General features: G+C 46.3%; 1 protein-coding gene across 1 annotated transcript; it reads right to left on the reverse strand.

The window, feature by feature from the left end:
• Positions 1-11,880: 11,880 nt before the first annotated feature.
• SIRT4 (sirtuin 4) lies at positions 11,881-14,670 on the reverse strand (the record flags this gene model as incomplete). Its single annotated transcript, XM_082007491.1, has 3 exons — positions 11,881-12,042; positions 13,192-13,486; positions 14,171-14,670. The coding sequence occupies 3 exons, from the start codon at positions 14,668-14,670 to the stop codon at positions 11,881-11,883; spliced, it is 957 nt and encodes a 318-aa protein (XP_081863617.1).
• Between the last annotated feature and the right edge of the window lie 7,232 nt (positions 14,671-21,902).

The following is a 21,902-nucleotide window of genomic DNA, read 5'->3' on the forward strand; positions in this document are numbered from 1 at the left end:
GCTGCTCATGTCCCTGCTTGTTGACAGGGCAGGAGGAAGGCCCCAGTTCACCACGAGAAAATAGCTCTCTTGCCTTCACCAGCTGGAGGAGAGCATACAGCCTGACCTGTCATCTTTCATCGGGTACAGAATGGAGGTCCTGGATGAGTTTGACAATGAGTACCCCCTCAGTATATCATTTTGCAAGCTGATTTCCTTAGAGGACTTTGAGGAACAGTCTTTGTCCTACACCCAGCAATGCCTGCAGGAACTGTACTCAGACATGGAGCAGAACCCAAGGATCTGTGAGAGGGCTTTGAGAAGGCAGAAACAGATGGAGAAGGAAGAAGCTGGCTTGATATCTTATCTGAAGGTACTTGCAAGGCCTTCCTAGTGAACATCACTGTATCCTTGAGGCTGTTGGGATGATAATGAGATAGGAAGGCAAATTGCATTTTTTTTTAAAAAGAAAAGTCTGTGTGTGTGTGTCTCAGCTGACTACTCCATCTTAAGCAGATTGAGTCCTAGTTTTGTACCAACATTCGTTGCTTATTTTTCCTCGGGTGTTTGTATACATGAATTTTCTGGAAACATTGAGCTCTTGGGGTCCTCCACAGGAATCCTGAGGATCCTGGATGCACTCCCACCATACAGCTAAGATGAATCATTCTTAGGGCTGGAAGTGCAAGATGAGGTCTCCTGTCCTCACACACTAGCTTTGATTCTGAAATTATTGTTTGCAGAGCACTAAAGATCCTAAGTAAATGTTACTGAAATCCCTTTGTAATGACAAATGATAAATCCCATTGTAGAGAAAAAAGTAAAATACCATTGCTATCTAGAAGAAACACTGTACTTTTGAGCTATATCATGACAAGCAGGGAAGAGAGCTGGGGTGCAGTGGGAAGCATTTCAGAAATTGTTGGTATAAATTTTTCCTCTATTGGGTACTCTGTAGGTTTGAGGTGAGTAGTATCTCTACTCCTGGCATCCAGCATTTAGGGCATGCTAGCATTCCCTAGATAAACTTAATGGATAGATGAAGGCACCAACTCATTCTATATCTGTCTTACTCCATACAGATTTTTAGAAGCCTGCCCTTATGTTTGGTCCCTTGATCATGCTTCTCATTTACATGCTGCTTTAGTGGTGCAAAAGACCTAACAGTAGTTTTAAACAGCCCCCTGAGTGAGGCCAATATATAGGGAATCTTCACACATAATGTAAAGCAGCAGGCCCTGGGCAATGGCAGAGGCAAGGAGCAGGAGAAGGGGTTGTGCTGTTGCAAAGTTGCTCTTTAGAGCTTTAAGGAACATTGTGGAAAGCAGAGTCTAAGAGCAGGCCTGTGATTGCTTGGACTGACTTACTGCCCCTTATGGGGAACACAAAGAGTATGTGAAGATCTTCTGCCATGCCGGTCTGTATTTCTGTTCCAAGACCAGAAACGGAGTACTTGAAATACAAGGTACCCCTGTGCTCAGCAAGCATGGGAACTCTGAAGCCCTGCGCAAAAGTACAGCTATTGCAGCTGGTGTGCGAGATGCTGGAGGGATGGTGGCTCTACAGGCTTATGTTACAGAAGTGAAGGCTCAGTGTCGCATCTTCCTTTTCTCTATTGTTTTCTAGGCCAAGATTTTTCAGGCTCTACAGGGAGACCTGAATTACTCTAACTATATGGGCATTGCAGAGATGAAAGAGAAAGTACTCCAGCTGAGACGAGACATGCAGAGAGCAAACAACTATGCTTATGGTAATGACTGTGTTTCAGTTTCCATTTGGGCCTGGAGACCAATACTAGACACTTGTACTGTTGCTCTTCCTCTCAGGCTCAGCATTTCTTCTTCTCTGCCACTGTCTAGTTTGTGATGCAGAAGGGAAAAAGTGCAGAATGTGGTAACTGGGTATCCTTCCTTAGTAGGAAGGCAGAGGACAGGGGGCTGCACACAGGATTGCAGATACCATCTCTACCTGGAAGAGTGGTTTTAAACCTCAGCTGGCTTGACTCTGCCTTTCACCTTCCTAAAGCAGTCTTGTTCCTGGTCATTCAGGAAAGGTCTTGAGGAGAATAGTGATGATGTTTATCTACCATTTCTTTCATGCTTTTTCTCAGTAGAGCTCAGAATACCTTTCAAAAAGTCATTCCTTATATCTAGTCTAAATTTACCCTCTTTTAGTTTAAAACCATTACCCCTTGTCCTATTGCAACAGGCCCTGCTAAAAAGTTTGTCTCCATCTTTCTTCTAAGTTCCCTCTAAGTACTGGTGAGTGGCTTTCTGCATGTCACGGTGTGACTGCTGGATTTATCATCTTCATCTCATTATCTGAGAATTCACTCCGGTCTCATCCTTCCAAGCCTAGTGCTCTGTCCCCTGGGCAACACTACCGAAGTTTTCCTCTGCGCTTTGAATCCGCTGTGCGCCTGTTGACTATCCTGTTGCCTCTGGGGCTGGCTACCCCAGAAAATAAGAGACATAAAAAAATATGCATCTTTTGGGGCAGGAACGTCTGTTAGAATAGACAGGGGAAGACACTTCTGAGTAATTAATATCCAGCATTTTGAAAGCACCTTTTGCTGACAGAGTGTTCCACAGACAAGATACAGAAAACAATATGTTTGCAATATGTTTGGTGAAGGGTATTGCGAACCCTTCCCATTTAATCAAAAATATTACTTTGACTTTCTTTTCAGAGCAAGAACTTACTGCTGTTGAAATCAGTATCAAAACTCCCTCAAGTTAGGAGAGGAACTGGGGCCCCTATTTGATATTTGCTGCTCTGGCACCAAGCTGAATGCCAGATTTTTGGTTTCGGGGCCATATAGTGGGTATATATAGGCCTGTACGGAAGTTAGACAATTATTCCTATTCAGCAGTGACTGTTCTTGCAGTTTGGTGTCACTGGGGGCAAAGCCCTTACGGAGCAATAAATCAGATCCTGTGTGGTTCGTATGCCAGCTGTTGCAGATCTGCTTTTCCCTGTGTCTCTCTCCCCTCTGTGGACAGTTGAAGGTCCCTCCCCGCTCCCTCGGCTGGCCCAGCTCCTGTGGTGTGCATCCTTGGCCTGCAGCTCCTTGGACACCACCTGTATGCCCCGATGTGAGGAACCACGCTACTTACGCTGTGTACACAACACAAAAATCTGTAACCCACCAAGGTGTAGTTTGGGAATTGCTAACCCTGCTAGACACGGAGAAGTCTGGGATGTGCAGAAATCCTGCAAAGCCAGTCACTCTGCTCTGCTGGTATCAGCTGAAATAACCAGCTATTAAAGAGAGCGCTCCACAGACTGCTGTGTGTTGGGTCTGCGTGGCTGGACCAACTGGTGGGATGCTAAGGTTATTGCTGTTGGCATAGGAATGGGGACCCATACATGTCTCTTAGGTCACTCTCTCTTACCCTGTTTTGTTGCGGAGAGTGGTCCTTGGAAAGACAGAGATGGTATGGTGATCTGAACAAGGTTCAGAATACTTTTTTCATGGTAATTTTGAGAGACCAGTGACTGTTTAATGAGGATTGGAAGACAAATCTTAACCCAGCTTGTCTCTGACATTTTCAGTAACTTTCTGGACTGTGGTTAGACTACTCATGTCTACTGCAACGTGCCTGGCAGAACTTGCTCCCAGAGCCAGATGCTGTTTTGCCACCTGGAGAGAAAAGAGCAGGTTCAATACCACTGTATACAAATATATTTTTGTGTACAATATTTCTGCTGTGGCTGTTTGTACAGTAGTTATTTGCAGTACAGAGGAGACCATGCAATTTATCCTAGCTTAATAGGTGGGAGAAGTGTTTTTTAAGATAATGTGAAAAGAACTGAATATAGGTGGAGAGTGTTAAAAGTGAGGGAGCAACAGTGCGTGCAAGGATGGGTCTTGAACGTGACTTGCTGGATGTGAGGGCTTGCAGAGCAAATGCTTGAATGTTCAACTGTCTGTGCCCCATTGAGCTGAACTGCATACTTCTGTTTAGAAAGAACCTAAATATTCAGTTGATTTAATTGCTCTGTCATGCTTGCTTACCTCCTTGAACTGCTGTTGTCTCTTGGCAGCGAGGATCAGGTGAACTCTTAGGCTATTTGTTCCCTGTGCTTAAGCCTCTGACTAGCATATGCTTCCCTCGCACCGTATCTCTATGGGGAAGGTGGGTAAAAGGCTGTTACAAGGGCCTTCTGCTCCCTTCCCCGATGCACCAGCAACCAGTAGGGCAAGTGCTGCTGAATCCAGTTCTTCTGCATCCCTGTAGTATGTGCCATAAAAGGAGGGCAAGACCTTCTCTGTCCATTATGGGTAGCTATACCTCCTTCCCTATAAAGTGGTTGAGATGATTCATCTGCTAAATGCTGTGTGCAAGCACTGTCTTGTTTTTGTAACTGTGAAGTAGTGGTATTGTGGGTTTGGTAACAGCCTAAGAGTATTTAGGAGACTACTTCAGCAGAGGGTTAAGTGTAATAGGACAAGTCGGAGAGGGAAAGGCCCTGTAGTGTTACTGGCTTCTGGTCACGGGTGAGTGCTGGTGGGAGGAGTGGTTCAGCCCACACCTTCTGCCTTGCTTGCTGCTCCCAAATGCTTCTTGCTGTGGGAACTGCCAGTGTGAATTGCAGAAACAGCTCAGGGAAAGCATCAGAAAGGTGGCTGGCGTTCTGTGGTCTTTTCTAGAAGATATGACCCCAAATCAACTGTGTTGCTGCTGGATGTATCGTACGTCCCTCTCTCTTATCACCACCTGAGCAGAAACCCCTTGCTGCAACTGCAAGCTTCTACAGGAGAAACATATTCACTCGCTTTGCAAGACATCTGATTTATCTTCCATTTTGCAGGGCATCACTAAAACTTATTTCCTGAATTTTTTTGGGGTGGTTTTCATGAGCCACGAGCTCCATTTTTCATCACCCCCTTTAAAACAAGCTTTCCTCTTTGATCAGCTCTTCACAGCTCCAAATTTCCCTCTAAAAGGGCCAATCACCATAAATCTGGCAAAGCTTTAGGAATTGTCTTCAACCCATTTGGCGGTGTGCAACTCAGTAAATGGAGGTTATTATTCCCCTTCATGCTAGGCTGTGGAAATGCATCAAAAAGCATTTGCATCAAAAAGCATATGCTTCTCATCTCAGCCCCAATGCTGTTTTCCCCAAGCAACAAAGGGACTCATTTTAGTGAGAAGGCAGCCTTAATCCCACTTGTGTGATAGCCTCAATCTCCTGAGGATCCTCCAGCTTTCCTCACCTGCAGGCACAGCTGCTTTATTGTAAAGTCGTATGCGCATGGAGAGAAAAGGAGCCTCACTGCAGCCATGGTCAGTTCTGCACACAGACACAGGAGTCAATTATTAAACCCAATCAAGTTTTGTCATACCAAGTGCTAAGTACAGGAGGGTCATAATCTGTTTGTTTTTTTCATATGCCACCTGCTTGATTGAGGAGCCAAGCACTGCTGCCCTCCACCAACAGTGATTTGTGTCCGACTATGAATTCTGGGGCACGGATTGAATTGTTGCAGATACTGTCTTTAGTGTTACAGAGTCCAGTTGGATTTTCTTCTCCTTGGCCCTTGCCAATGTGAAGATGTGGGATCACGCTGGAAATCTGGGTGCAGCATGTGTCTAAATCTTCTATAAATTTTTGTTTTTGCAAGAGTTTTCTGATAAAGGAATAGCAGAATGTCCCATAAATCCTCTTTTATTAGCCAAAAGGCACTGTTTCTGATTTGCATATGCTGAAGCTGCATATGTTGTCTGGGTCTTGGCAAGAGCAAGCAGCACTTGGGTCATTCACTCAAAACTGCTCTCCTGTAGTGTGTAAAACTCACAGCTTTATATTGTGAGGCCCTCTAACATGAAATGCTTTTTCCTTTTTTTTTTTCCCCTCCTTCTTTTCCCCCTCTCCTCTCATTTTTAGCCTTAGTAATTGTTACCTGCTTGCCGAATTGCCTTGTCAGGGTGAGTGGGTATGAATTTCTTATTGTCCACTTGTGTCCCCCTGCAAGTCTACCAATCAGGACTTGGGTGCGCAGGTGACAGAGCACTTGGCTCTACAGCCCCTGTTGGGGACCCCTGCAGTTAGAAAAATGCATAGAACTAATACGATAGGAGGAAAAGAATTAATGGTCTCCTTTGTGGTGTTATTCCAAATGCATCATCCACCTCTTTTTTTAAGGCTCCAACCAAACAAATCGAAGCTGTTTTAACCGCCCATGTACCAGAATTTCCTGTCCCTACAGAAAGAAAGCATCAGCCAGGAGGAATCTGGCATATGAAAGGCATTTTCACAGTATCTATCAGTGATGAAAATGGCCAGACCAGTAGGACTGGAGAGGCAAAGTCCTCTGTCATAAATTTACTCTCTCACTACTATTATTTTTTTCTGTAATCTAAAACCACAATTGCTAAGGCCAAGTTAATTCAGATCTCAAAAACCCTGTACTGAGACACCATAGAGAATGGCTGGGTGTAGTGATAAGAAGCTCTGACTAAGGCATTTGGCTGAGACCCTCCTCATTCCTTTGCCATTGACTCTAGACAGCCTCCTAGGACTGTTGCTTTCAGTTGCTGTTTACCTGGGGTTGCCCTAGGACAGGTTATGTGAGAAGAAGACTCCATCTGTCCTGCCCAAGCCCCAGGTTTTGAATGAATAGACTGAGGAAACCTGTCAGTTGGCAGTGGTTTGAAATTCTTTTTTTTTTTTTCCCTCCTCACAGCTGCAAAGACTGGGAAAGAGCGACATCAAAGGCAGTCATGGGGGAACAAGCAAACTCTTGAAGGTAGATTTAGTCACCTTCACTCCAATGTTTCTGAACCTCCCAAGTTCACCATGCCCAGGGTCTTCGGTCCTTTTCCAGAAGTGGTGAGTAAGCAGGTTTGTCAGTATGAGGAATCTGACTGTAAGATGTGGGAGGCTGCACTTATACCATACCCACCAGGCACAAGTCTTCTGGGCCACCTGCAGTCAGTGCTGCTCTCACTGGAGCACAGTATATGAAATATCTTTCTCAGCCTGCAGGACTCGATTACAAAGTTTGCTCTGAGAATTTGCCCAGAAACAAAGACAAGATTTGCCAAATAGGAAGCAGCTTTTATTTGCTTTGGGTAACTTCAACCCTACTTTCAGAGGAGTGGCAGAAAAATCACAGAATCACAGAATCATTAAGGTTGGAAAAGACCTTTAAGATCATCAAGTCCAACCATCAACCCAACACCACCATGCCCACTAAACCATATCCTTAAGTGCCACATCTGCATGTTTTTTGAATACTTCCAGTGATGGTGACTCCACCACCTCTCTGGGCAGCCTGTTCCAATGCTTGACCACTCTCTCGGTGAAGAAATTTTTCCTAATATCTAGTCTAAACCTCCCCTAGCACAACTTGAGGCTATTTCCTCTCATCCTATCACTAGTTACTTGGAAGAAGAGACCAACACCCACCTCGCCACAGCCCCCTTTCAGGTAGTTGTAGAGAGCGATAAGGTCTCCCCTCAGCCTCCTCTTCTCCAGACTGAACAACCCCAGTTCCCTCAGCCGTTCCTCATAAGACTTGTGCTCCAGACCACTGACCAGCTTCATTGCCCTTCTCTGGACACACTCCAGCACCTCAGTGTCCTTGTAGTGGGTGGCCTGAAACTGAACGCAGTGTTTGAGGTGCGGCCTCACCAGTGCTGAGTGCAGGGGCACCATCACTTCCCTAGTCCTTCTGGCCACGCTATTTCTGATACAGGCCAGGATGCTGTTGGCCTTGGCCACCTGGGCACACTGTCGGCTCATATTCACCAGCACCCCCAGGTCCCTTTCCGCCGGGCAGCTCTCCAGCCACTCCTCCCCAAGCCAGTAGCATTGCATGGGGTTGTTGTGACCCAAGGGCAGGACCCAGCACTTGGCCTTATTAAACCTCATACAGTTGACCTTGGCCCATTGATCCAGCCTGTCCAGATCCTTCTGCAGAGCCTTCCTGCCCTCCAGCAGATCAACACTCCCGCCCAACTTGGTGTTGTCTGCAAACTTACTGAGGGAGCACTTGATCCTCTCATCCAGGTCATCAATAAAGATATTGAACAAGACCGGCCCCAAAATAAAGCCCTGGGGAACACCACTTGTGACTGCCCGCCAGCTGGATTTCACTCCGTTCACCACAACTCTCTGAGCTCGGCCATCCAGCCAGTTCTTTACCCAGCGAAAAGTACAGCTGTCTAAGCCATGATACACCAGTTTCTCTAGGAGAATGCTGTGGGAGATGCCAGGTATAAAACCCATTATAAGGTACTCTCAGCTCCTCTATCTAAACCTCAGGAGCTTATCCTAGTAAGAACAGCTGTAAGAAAAAGGGAAGAGCTGTTGATTCATCTAATTCAATAGTAAAAAACTGTCCTTGTGCTGTTGTTTGATGTGTACTTTTGCCACCCACAGGTGAACAGGGATACAACTTCAAGCCCTAATCTAAAATACTGGTGGACTGGTCTAACAACAGTGAGCCAGAAAAGGTAGGAGAGGATTGAATCATGTGGAGGATAAGGCTGGCGTAAAGCAGACAAGGTAGATGGAAAGGATCTATGTTTCCTTCCTGGTGATGGGGGAAGAGAACAGTGCTCATGCTCTGTAACACCCTTTTTCTGTTAGTTTCAGCCAGTAACATAAAGATTACCATCCTTTTGTTTAGTCTTTTGGGAACAATATCTCTCCCCTTTTTAAAACCCTCCTCCCTTGCAAATTCTGCATAGGCTGAGAGAATAAAGCTGAGCACTAGGTCAGTTCTTTTACTGAGTTTGTTGTTTTCCCACAGCATGGCTAGTTCGCATCCTACAGTGCTCAACCCTGGAGGTTTCTGTAACTCCTCTAGGCTGGTAACCACATCAGTAAGCTGAGAAATATGAACTTCTCAGGATAGGTCTTTGCTAGCTACCTGCAGTGACATAGTTACCTTCTGATAGCTGTTATCTCTCTGCATTGTGTCTTTCCACACAAATAGTCCCAAAGGCGTGACAGGGGAAGGTGTTAGCATTAGAGTGATGCAGATCTGCCTTTTGGTGTAGAAACTTTAGGCTTTCTCTGGCATTTCTCAGTTGAGTGAACTTACTTCTCAATGGTGTCTTGGGGAACATGTTAAGAGGTGAAATGCTCTGATCCTGCTCTAAAAGAAGTCAATTTTAGTAGCACTGAAACAGCTTAGCAGAAAAAAGAAGGAACTCCTTTGTCTCAGCCTCATATACTTGTATATATGCTCATTAACATATAGTAATAAACCATGCACAGTAAATTTACTGTAAAAGTACATTTACTGTAAGTCATTGTCCTAGTGACTTTAAAAATATATAGTGTAATCAGTGAAGGGTCAGGGTAATATGACTCACTTATCAGTGTTGCTGAAGAGACACCCTGACTCCTCTCCCACAAGCTCAGCTGCTGAACTGGAAAAGAAGCAGGGATAGATGTGGGAGGTTTAGTTGCCTGACACATTGCTAATGCCAAGTCCTCACTGGAAATGTTTTCCTGTTTTAGACTTCTTGGCAATGCTCCCTCACCTTCTCAAAATGCTGGCTCTACTGGCACTAAACCTGCAGCCTCTGTTTTTAACACACCTGTGTCATGCAAGTTCCAAGGCAGTGCAGAAGATGACATGGATAGGGAGAAACCCAGCCCCAGTTCCTCTGCTAAGGAGGCATAAATGTCTCTTACGTGGAAAAACCTATGCGAATAAACATTCTGTGCAAGCTCCCTGGATGTGTGTGGAGACTCTGCTATGCCTTAGCAATGATTTCTGCAAAAGCTTTGGTTAGCAGGACAGCTGTACTATGCTAAAGATGGAGTGACATCTGTGAGCTTTCTTCACTACCAAACAGCAGATACCTAACTTGCTGCAAAGTGGGATCTCCGTTAAATGAGAGCAGAATGCAGGTAGGGGTCCTGAACTTACCTTGCTCAGCTTCTAAGTGAAGCCATCTCTCCTCTAACACATAATAGCCAAATCTTGAAATGCGTTCAGTATCTTAATTCCCTCTACCTTCTGCAGAAATTGGGTGTCTAAGTATTGCTTAGATTCTGTGCTTTACTAGCTCCTGCCTGGCATGGATTTGAATCAACAACAAAGAAAAAAAGAACTTTGCATCATGTGGTCTGTTGTCCTTGCTTTGCTACTTGACCTTTCAGCAGATGACTCTGGCATCCTTGCTTCCAACTGCTTGTTACAGTTCTTGTCAAAATATTAATATGGGACATGTTATGTGTAGAATAGGACTGGAGCATTTGAAAGACCTCAGCAATTAATCTTTCTCATAGCCAGAAGGGGAGCGGTAGATTTATGCAGAAGGTTGGGTCAAAAATTTAGCGTTCTAGTCTGGGCAAGATTCTGTCTTTTACTCCATAAATGGTTTAAGATGGCTTATGTTACACCCTAAGGATCAACAAAAAAATGGTTACTCAGTAGTGATGGATCTCGTGTTAGGAGTGTGGAAAATTACATCTATTAATAGCTTGAGATTACCTCCTGAAGGAGACCTATTGTACAGATTTAATTGTATTTCTCCCTTAATTTATCAGCTGTTAGTAATTACATCCTGCATTTTTGCAATGGAAAAAATGAATCTAAGCAGGCTGTTGAGACTGTGCTTAAATAAATCATCCGAGGGAGAGGAAATTGCAATGCAAATAGTATCAGTCTTGTAAACAATTTTAATTCACTACTTAGCTATTCATTAATTAAAGAACATCTTCAAAAATGCATTCTGGAAAATGTAGCAGCCACGCTGAAAGCAGTGCTGGTCAGTTTAGCTTAAAGTAACTCCTCTGGCATCTCAACAATATGTAACTTTTAAAAGGTTCAGATAGTAAGCAGTTTAGCTTGTCAGCTGACAGTTGAGAAAAATGCTGACTTTCCCTCCTTGCTGGAAGATGTCAGCATTATAGTCTGTGCTTTCAAATAATCTCTTACAAGAGTAATATTCTTGTTCAGCTTCTATTTTGAACCCTTTTTTTTTTTTAAATCACAACTGCAGTTCCTCTTGCCTCCTTTTCCTCTTTGCACACTCCACAGTTGCCCGCTAGCGGTATTGGATCCTCCAGCAGATACTGTGGACCACATCGCCCTCCTGTGCTATAGCCTCAAGTTACTCGGTCAAAATCCCTGTCCCTTCATTCTTCTCTGGGGACAATTCTAACACAGGTATTTTGTTCTCAGATGTGGTAGTTTGATTACCCTGTCCCAGTAAATGAAAAGGCACTGTTTACAATGGCAAGGTAAGGCAGAAAAGTACTTTTTTCATCATTGTCCTATTTCCTCATAAGTGGAGATGGCTTCAATGGAGAAAACCAGGTCAGGATGACATGTGTGAGGCTTGCTGCCCTCTCCTGGTGTCATCAGGGGCCATGCATTGGATCTCACAGCTGCCTCTTACATTGAAGTTTTCCCCTTTTGAGATGATGAGTCCTGCAGGATTGGAGGGAAGAAGCTGCTTTATAGATGGAATTGATTATTTTAAACAGCAGTGTTTCGATTAGGATTAGCTGGATCAATTCAACCAGGCATAGCTTTTGAATTCTTGGTTGCAAAGGCAATGGTGTTGATCAGGTTCTCTGAATCTACAGATGATTCCCTGTAGTTTTCTGACTGGGACAAATGCATTGGAACTCAATGCTGATGAGTCTTTTGGCTACTCTTGCCCAATTTTCTGGGAGAGTTAGCACTTAGTATGCTTTTTGATTATGATCATGGGAAACAGTATCATGGCCCATCAAGAGCATACCAGTTACAGATGAAAATTTACAGCCACGCTTTGGTGCACATTTGTGGGGATGTATTTTTAGTCAGCACATCTCAGTTTCAGCATTCCATGGGAACCTATCTTCTTACCCTGTAAGGTGACTGACCAGGGAAGATACTCACCTTGTAGAAATAATTTTACTCCTGATGATAGTTACTGAAGCTCAGCTTGTGTCATGTGCAACAATCAAAGGCAGCAGCTCTCCACAGCGGGAATTCAGTTTTAAGGATGCAAAGTGATCTAGCCTTGTGGGCCCAATGTTAAGGATTGCAATTGGCAGCTTCTTCTCCCGGGCAGCGAGAGCAAACCTGTAACCAGAGTATACCTGCAAGGAATACCAGAAGGCAAAATTATTGGCAGCTTAGGCAAAATAAGAGCTACAGAAAGGAGTAAGTAAAGTAAAATAGTTGTTGTTGGCAGTGGGAAAAGGGATGTATGTACATGCTGTGTTAGGCAACTACACTTAATTCAGGTAAGAAATGTCTTCATTCAGGAGTGCACAGAAAAGAACAGCTTTTAACCTCTGTCAGTGAAGGATTTTCAGTTTCGTAGAAACTGAACTTCATAGTACATTGAAGGGAAATGCCCTTGTCTTTTAGCAAATCTCTGCAGCAGTTTTCATTAGTTATCATAGGTACTTAAATGCTTCAACTTTGATGGTTCTCACATGACCCAGCTTAGGTAGTACAAGAATGAACCTAAGGCATTTCAATCATTCCTGTACAAAGGATTATAAGCTTAAGAAGTGCAAGCTCAAGGAATTTGTCTCCAGTATCCTGAAGCCAAGAGAATCGCAATCAGGCAGCTTTGGTTTTTTCTTGTTCTGGGAAGTGTTATTTTTTTTTAATGTAATCGAACTTGTTCCTGGAAAAAATTCTCTTATACAAAGTCTATTCAAAAAGCTTCCACAGATTAAACAGCAGGAGTTTCTAAACTACCTTACCTTATAGATAAGAGGCTAATGGAGAAAACACATTGTGATACAAAGGACAATCCTAAGCAGCAAGCAGAGATATTTTTGCTCTCTTCTTGAGAATTTAGTTAGGAATTAGAGGTCCTAAAATCTGATATTTCGCACAGTGTGCCATGAGGCCTAGAAAGCTGCCAAAAAAATTCAAGCAAAAAAATGTGGGGTGGTAATCTCTGCCAGACTGAATTGCATTGGGTATCTAGGCTTTGTGGGCACCTGTGAACCTACAACGTACTGATGGAGGAGGTAGCAGAGACAGATCTGAATGTGTGAATGGAGTTATTTACAGCAGCGTGCAGTAGACTGGGCTTCCCTGTCCCCTACTGCCAAACAGGCCACCTGTGAAGCCAGATTCCAACCACAGTAAAAATAAAATACAAACAAGCTCTAGAGAGGCTGTTGTGATCCACCAGCAAGTAGTAGTCCTAAATTGTGGGACCAAGGATTGCTGGAGGCAGAGTAGCACAGAAACGGGAACGCAGTGTGGGAGGAAGACGTGCTTACCTGCATAGAGGATCCTGCCACCAGCATGGAGTCTGATTCCGCCAGCCGTTGGTGCACAAAATTCACTTTTTCCCGGTTCACCGTGTCTCCAAAGAATGTCACATCAGGCTTCAGGATTCCACCACATTTATGGCAGGCTGGGACTTGGAAATTACGCACCTGCTCATCTGTCAGGAAGACATCCCCATCTGGAGCCACATCGAGCGCTTCAGCTTTCCAGGTAGGATTCAGAGCTTCAAACTGCTCCTGGAGTTCAGAGCGCAAGATTTGGTCTCCACAGGCCAGGCAGAAAACCCTGAAATTCAGAGCAAAGTCTTAATGGAGAGTTTCATGTCAACTGCAGATCTGGAGTCTGTAATTAGTTCCTTAGGAGGCCTGGAAGGTCTGTTGTCACTATCCACATTTATTTACCAAATAGTAGAGGTCAAGGAGCTGTCTTTGTACCTCCAATTGTCGCTTTGTAGGAATGCTCTAGAGGAAGCGCCTTGAACCCTACCGTGCATCCTCTCAGTTCAGGCTGTGCTTTTTCATTTGGAAACTTTGGGTGATCACAGCTGTGACTGTGGTGCCCCTTCTCCAGTCCATTCATCCTGCACGTTTCTGGCACTATCCACTCTGCTTAGCCCTGGATAATCCTTGCATCCTCAGGATCCCTGTGTCCTCTTCACTATGAGGATATTTTGCTGTACCAAGGAAAGGGGAAATTCTAACTGATGCAAGCTCCAAGGAAAATGATCCAAATAATGCTCCAAAAAATGAAGTGGTGGTGTTCTTTCTTTAATACTGTGCTGTGAACAGCACTGTTTTGTGATCTTTTCCTCCACCCCAGCCCAACACCACCTTTGAGCATGTCATCTCCAGGAACATAGCATTGACGTTTTGCCTCCTTTCTCGGCAGCTAACACCGCACCTGTTTCTCAGTCACCCTGAATGAGAGACCTGGAGGATTAACCATCCTCTTTCTGCTGACAGACAGTACCTGTGCGTGCAGCCATGCAGTTCTGTCATGCGCTGGCTCCCAGCTTTGGTGTGAAGGGCATCCACATTCTGGGTCACCAGCCAGTACAGCTTCCCCAGCTTCTCCCAGTCTCTCAGTACCAGGTGTGCTGTGTTTGGCTGGTGGGAGGAGAACTGGGGCCAGCCCACAAAGTTCCTTGCCCAGTACCGCTGCCGGGCTCTGGCACTACGAATGAACTCGGCGTGCTGGATGGGCCGTCTGTCTGTCCTGGCGTAGAGCCCAACACCTTCAGAGCGGTAATCTGGGATCCCCGATTCAGTTGAGATTCCAGCTCCGGTCATTACAAACAGCCTTTTGGAGTTGGAAACAAAGCGCTGCAGCTCCTCTACTTCCATGGGATCTGGGGGAAGACAGGCTGGCACAAAAGCCAAGTTTGGGGAGGTCTTGGATACAGAATGGGATCTGAAATGATGGAATCCGATGGCTCTGCGAACTCCTGACAACTTCCTGGCAGAGAACATGTTCAGCTAAAAGCCAAGAACATAGAACACATGGCAGGTAAAAGAAAGCAAAGAGCACGTCCTTAATTCCATTTTCTTGTGATTCTCTGGAAAATTATGCTGATAAGTATTCTTTACTCTTTTTTTCTTTTCAGTAAAGGAACACAAATTATTTTGGAAATATTAAGTAAAGCCCACTATCTGAGGACAGCATTCGTATGGCCCTTTCACAGAGGGTAACACTGAGGACTGCTCAAGGTACCAGGACAGAGTTAGCACAGCTGGCCCGCAGGATTCCTGCTCTCCTATTCTGGTGTGAAGGATGGCTTCCTAAGAGGACTTCTAAAGAGCTCAGACCGGAACATGCAAAACCTTTCCCAGGTATGTGCAACAGGGCAGAGAATGGCAGGAAGGCCAAGCACCCCACCCCAGAGACAGTGTACTGCTGGTGTGTCTGGTTCCTCCCCACAAGAGACCCTTACTCTGCTTTCTTTAACACTCTGCCTGCTCCAAATTGGTCCTTTCTATTTACCCCATCCTTTGGATGTGTTGTGGGAAGGGAGAGAAAGGATAGTCTGGTGCTTAAAGCTTGCTTGGTAATGTGGGATGCCTGGATGCAGATTCATGCCCACTCACACTTCTGTCCTCACCACCAGATGTTACTGGGAGGACGCCTTGGGGGCTGGCTCTCACTGGGAGTGCTCAGCTGCTAGCGCAGATCCCTTCCAGGTGTTACAGGCAGTGGTGGGAGGGAGGGCTCTGTGCAGCTTGTTAGCTGGCAGATGGTTAAGCATGTGGGCAGTTTCATAAATGCTGCTTACAGGAAACTTGCAGTGCCTGTGAGATCTGTGGCAGCTCTGGGAAAGTCAGAGGTATTCAAGCGGTGAGTTTATTTGTCTAAAAGCCTGGCACATAAGTACTTTTGATGACCTGTGCATCAGTGCTGGGATGGTTTTTAGACTCCTGCTGCATCTAGATTGCTTCGCCTCAAGTTCCTAGTCCCCCTTGAGTACCACTTCTTACAGTAAATGGAGCAATATTTAAACACATTTAAAGTCTGGGTGTTCAGCTGTAAGTATCATGATACTAAATTGATGCTAGTGGCAAAAAATAGATTTGTCTCAGTTAATCTCCAGTTCTCAAGGCTTTGCTTTATCATCAGTTGAATTACAGGGAAGACTTCCTCCATGGTCCTGAATTATTTTTTAAACCTAAGCAGTGGATTCTGTTCACAATGATTTTTGCCTTGTTTTGTTGTTTAGCAGGAGTTGTGTTGGGCATTCCTTCTGAGGAGGTTTAATTTTCTATATGAATTAATTAGAAAGGACAGTGTCTCGCAATAAACTGTAATTTGCTTTGAGAATAACTTCTGTCATGGTGCTCCCCAAAGGCTGTTATGCCAGTTTGACAGTGTTTAACTTTCTTAAAATGATGAAAATTCACCCTTCCTGTCCTTTATCATCAAATGATCTCTCAGAAGGAAATGTTTTGAGGGGGAATGAAATGGAGATATAATATGGGTTGGCCCACAAGAGAGAGAGAAGGCAATGGTAGGCCCAGAAGCAAAAAGAACAACTACATTTGAGAGCCACTGTGAAGTGGAGAAGTAGGACAGTGTAGGAGGAAAACTCACAAAGGACAGAACATTTCCTATGAAATACAAAGCTGCTTTTAAAATTAAAGAGCTCAGATTAAGACATAACAACTACTATACCAAAGTGAAACTCTTTACACATACCTTTCGAGATCCGAGGCTAGAGGTTCCAAGATGCTCCACAGAAAGAGATTGGGCAAGTTTAAGGTACAAGAGAAAACAGGTTTCTACAAACGGTTAATGGGCCAGAAACTCAGAGGGACACCCACATCATCCGAGTCTCTTGTGCTGTAATAATGACGTGGGGGGTGGGTAATAGCCGAACCGAATACAGCTAATGAAATAAGAGTGATTGGGGAATAAAAACTCACCTTTCATAATGCTGCCGTGCCCGGCCGCGGAAGGGAAGGGCTGGCCTGCCGGAAGAGGCGTTTTCTGGGAAATGTAGTTCACAAATAAATTAAGCCCTAAGCAGAAAGACTACAATTCCCATGCCTCAAAGCAGGAAAAAACCCTCGAGTTCCTGACACCTGATAAAGTCAAATTGAAACGCTGAGAGCTTCGCAGCTGCTCTCAAGGAAACATGCCAGGATAAAATCAGTTTTGATTTGATACAAACGCAAGTAATAGCTTTGATAAAATGCACTGTAGGTGCTTGTCTGTATAAAAGCATGTGTTTTTGCTGGTACTAACAGGTTTTAGGCTTAAAATGTGACTAAACAAATAAGAGAAGAAAAATCCACTGGGAGCTGTTAAAAACATCTCTTCTAGCTCAGGAATTCCCTGAGATGTAAATTGTTGGAGGCTATGGTAGTACACTGGGCTGATACGTTTGCCCTGTTCTGACACTCTTCACTCTTCTACACTTGGTCCCAGGAGAGGTGGACCTGTCTGTCAGTCCTGACGTTCATAGTTAAGCACATTTGGGATGACAGGAAAAAGGTTTGGGAGAAAGATGTGGAAAGGGCCTGCGGCAACAAGGATGGACAAATGATGGAAAATCTGGTCGGTTGTGCTGCAGTTAGTGTGGCTGAACAAAATCCAAGATGTCAGCATGTGACAAGTGATCTCTGGATGAAAAATGAGAGGGCGGTTGTTTCTTTGATCTGGCTAGACCTCTCCCAGAGCATAGTCGGACACCCTAAACCACTTCAGGATTTAATTCTTTGCTGCCAAAGGGCTTGTACCAGTTGAGCAGTTCATCAGTTCCTTCCAGGGCTCCGTCTGTCCCCATTTGCCTTGCCCAGTCTGATCACCGTGTTGCTGGAGGTGGGTTTCTGCCGGCTTGGTGAGCTGGCTCAGAGAAACAGGGCAGCTGGCAGATGGGGAGCAGGGAGTGGTGGGGTGGAGGGACCACCTCTCCACCGGAATGAGCTTTTGGATTGGTGCAACCCACCTTTGCAGAGCTGCACCAGTTACTCCCACCCCTCAGCACCTCATTAGAGTCAGGGATCTCTTCCAGCATTTTCCAGTTGATGCAGCAGATCTTGTTTCTAGGTGTGGAGGGGGCAGAGGTGGCTACTTGTGACTTCTTCAAGTCCTTGCGTGAACGTGGCCCACAGTACTTTGCGTGCTCTTGGTCCATGCCAGAGCTGACACCACTCAGCTTGTTTCTAACCGCAGGGCCGTGCTGACCTGCTGGCTGCCTATCCCGTGTTCCCTGGCAGGACTTGACTGTGCCTCTCTGCAGGCGCAGAGTCAGTCTCAATAATCACATAATAAACCCTACGAATTGCCTGGCAATAAGGGGTTTGGCTTTTTTCCAAAGGAGATTTTTTTATTTTTTATTTTAAAGAACAAATAAATAGGAGGAGGTCCAGACTACTGCACGCTAGCAGCCTGGTACTGGACGCTCACCTATTTGACACACAATGGACTCTTTCTCATAATTTGGCCTGCTTTTCAAATGCATTCTCCAAATAGCTCATGCTAATTAGTTCATACCATTGCAGGAATTTTTAATCCATCTTGCCTTTTATTTCAAAGCCCTGAGGATTCTGAGCCCATTATATAGCAGTGTGTAATTTTGCCATTGCAAGGAAGCAGCGCAGCCCCTTGCGTGGTGGTGCCAGCCCTGCCGCCCCCACGACGGCCGAGCTGCGGGGTGCAACCCCCTTTGGGGCAGTTTCGTGGGTCTTAAACTGTTGAAGGTGTTGGTGAGGCTGTTGGTGCCTATTTCGAGTGTTTAAATCCGTTTACACATCGTTGGGTGGTGACTTTGCTTTGGTGCCGCCTGGGTGGCGAGGGCAGCCCGGGCTTGGCAAACCCCGGCGGGGGGAACACGGGACGGGACTGCCCCGCGCGCTACCTCTCGGGACGGAAAAGGGCGATTTTGGCCACCCGCGGCGGGGCAGGGGCAGCCCCCGCCCTGGTGCTCATTACCATAGCGTCCTCCCGGCACCCCTCGCGGCTCCCGCCGCCGCGCCGCCGCGCATCCCCTCCCGGTGTCCCCTCCCTCCCCGCGCCCAGCGGGAGCGTGGGCTGTGGGCTGTGGGCGCGCGGCGACGCGGGCCGGCGGGGCGCGCGGGGGCGCGCCGGCGCGCTCTGACCGCGGCGGCGGAGCGGCAGCGGGGTGGCCGCAAGGGCAAAGGAGGGTCGGTAGCTTTGCGCAGTGGCAGTATCGTAGCCCGTGAGGTGAATCCGAGGCGCGATTATTGCTAGTTGAAAACTTTTCCCAATACCCCGCCATGACGACTTGAAATATAGTCGGCATCGGCAATTTTTGAGGGCCTCCTTGGAGGCTGTTTTTTGTGGTTAAAGAGAGATCGAGAAACGGGAATATGGGGTCAGGCGGGGGTACCCGCGAGGCACCTTGGAATGGGCTGGGGCTCACCGCCAGCTACGGTGGGGGCCGGGCTGGGGCTCACCGCCAGCTACGGTGGGGGCCAGGCTGGGGTGCACCGCGCGGCGGAGGGCAGATTGCGGTGCCCCGGGGATGGGCTGGCGCTGCTGAGCCCCTCATTCAGCGGGGCGCTGCCCGCGCTGACGTTACGCCTACTTTGCATACTCTTTCCCAGCATGCTTCGCGGCAGTCCCGCCGCTCGGTACGGAGGGGAAAAACGGGGCGCTTCGTCCCCAGCGGTGGGGTCGTACACGGCGGCGGGTGGGGAGCGCTACCGGGGAAAGCGCGGGGCAGACGCGGACGGACCGCGAGAGCTCGCCGCGAGCTAGGCGGCGGCCCCGGGGCGAGGGGCGGCGGCGGCGGGATAAAGGGGTCAGCTTTGCGCAGTGGCAGTATCGTAGCCAATGAGGTTAATCCGAGGCGCGATTATTGCTAATTGAAAACTTTTCCCAATACCCCGCCATGACGACTTGAAATATAGTCGGCATTGGCAATTTTTGACAGTCTCTACGGAGACTGAATTTTGGTGTGAAAAATAAAGGAAAAAAACCTGCGGAAAGAGGTGTGGGTGGGTCTGCCCACTATGGCCCCCTCGGATCCGGGCGGGGTATGGGGTCTGTTATGGGGAGCTACAAGCACCTTTGATCTCTTTGGCCGCAGCCGGTGTCAGCTGCTGCCAAAAACTTGGTTTAATACATCGAGGGCGCGTTTCCATAAAAAGCTCGGGTCTTGCCTTTTTCTTTCAAAGCTGCTGAAGGAGGAATTGGTCCGTGAAAATGGAAGAGGAGGAGCTGGGGTACGGGAGAAGCGTTTCTCATGTAGCTCTTGCTGAGAGGAGTCGTGAGCAGCACGACCTCTCAGAAGGTAGTTTAGGCAGCAAGGAAAGGGCTGGCGTTTCTGGAGCAAGTGAGGGGGGTGAAAGTCTGAATCGTCTTTGACTGGCTCCAGAACTGCCCCAAAACCTGTTAGGGAACAGCTTTCAGCGCACAGTACCTGTGTTTTGTGTGGGTTTCTTAATGTATATCCATCAGCAACACTTTAAAAAAAAAAAAAAGCTCCTTATTGTCAAAGAAATCACAAACCTTTACTCTGGAAAAAGCAGCTGCTGAGTGTGGTGTGAAATCCTATTTTTTATAAGTTAAGTAAACCTCATCCATTTCTAAGTTACAGCTGTTGCCTTATTTAATACTGAAGTAGACCCTGTGGAGAGAGACTAATGACCATTGCACACCAGCTCCCTGGGCTGAATCTCTGCTGGAGCTGGAAGCAGCTGCCCTCTGTCACTTTGTGTGAATTAGATGTAGCTTATGTTGCTGACAAGTTACCTCTGAAGTTCTCTGTATGGTTGTGTGTGCCATCCAGATGCTCCGACCCTGAGCCTGGTGGCTATTTTAAACTATAACTAGGCAGAGTAGAAGACTTAGTAGCCAACATTAGTGTTCCCTCTTTGTAGGTTTATTTGTAATGTTCAGCTATGCTGGGGTATTGTACGCAACAGTGACCAAAGAGTGACAGTGAAACCTTCTAGATTGCATTTCCCCCCCATTTGTACTTGGTTGCTAGCAGTATCTATTTGAAATCAAAACCTGAAGTGCAGGGATGCCATTACACTTGGGCAGAATAAGCCACACTGATAAATACCAAAGGCATATGTAGTGAGTAATACAGTTCATGTAACTGCTTGATTCATATAAACTGTGTTGATAAGTATTGGGTTTATCACTTGGTTGTTTCTCGTCTCTTCTGCCAAAACTAGCTGTGATAATACACTGGTGTGGTGTTTTCATTCTGCATTGCAAAGTCATGTCTTACATCTTATGCTAGGAAAAAAGTTTGTTTGTTTTGCTGTAATAGATCCTTCCAACAAGTATGAAGTTGGACCTTGAATGCACAAGTTGCATGCTGAGATTTACTGCCATTGCTTTAAGCCTAAATCTCTGCCCAAATTTGTCTTTTATGCATTTACCTGAAGAAAGAGGTGCATCCCCTTGCCTGATGTCCACGTGGTGCAGTACAGAGGACACATGCTGCAATGAAGTCATTGTCATCGCTCTGCAGTTTCAAGTCACTCTCTGGGAGGTGCATAGGTAAGCTCTAAACATGCCTTACAAGCCAGTGTAGCTTTGTATCTGTTCTTCTCTGACAAAGGTTTAGACTGCTGTAAATAACGGTGCTTTTCATAAGAGGTGTTAGGAAATGAGTTTGGATTGCTCCTCAGTTTCGTGGCCAGTCTAGATTACAGCCCTGAAGGGGACAGGTGGGCAGTTAATCCATCTAGTCTCTGAGTGTCAAGTGTGTGGAGGTCAGTGGGTTAAGCCACCCTTCTATGGAGCTGGTCCCTAACTAGTAAACAATGCTTTGACAGGAGGGAAAGATGCCTTGAGCAAGTACTCTGAACACTTGGGTTGTGTGGAGCCAGAAAGTCCTGAAGTCCAACATTAAGTTGATATTGACTCATTGTTTGACTTTATTTCCAGCTCCCAGCCCTGTTTCCCACCTGTAAATGGGGGCAATAACTTCTCGTCACACCTTCTGTGAAAGGTAACGATAAGTAGAGTCGTAATGTGCCTTAGTCATAGGGCACAACGTGAGAGGAAGCCCTGTGCCTTTGGTCCCTAGTGCTTCCCACCCAGCACCAGTTAGGAGGGATGTAGCTGCTCTCAGCGTCACATCCCTCTTGATCCTGCCAGCAGCCTCTGGGCACGTTGCTCTGGTGGGAAAGAGTTTGCTGGAGGTACCGTCACTGGGGAACTGCAGCTGCTTCTGCCAGCAGCTGTCAGCTGCATAACAATGGTGCTTGAGCAGCAAGCAGGTGTT

This window comes from Phaethon aethereus, assembly GCF_964289735.1.
Source record: "Phaethon aethereus genome assembly, chromosome: 17".
NCBI classification, from domain to species: Eukaryota; Metazoa; Chordata; class Aves; order Phaethontiformes; family Phaethontidae; genus Phaethon; species Phaethon aethereus.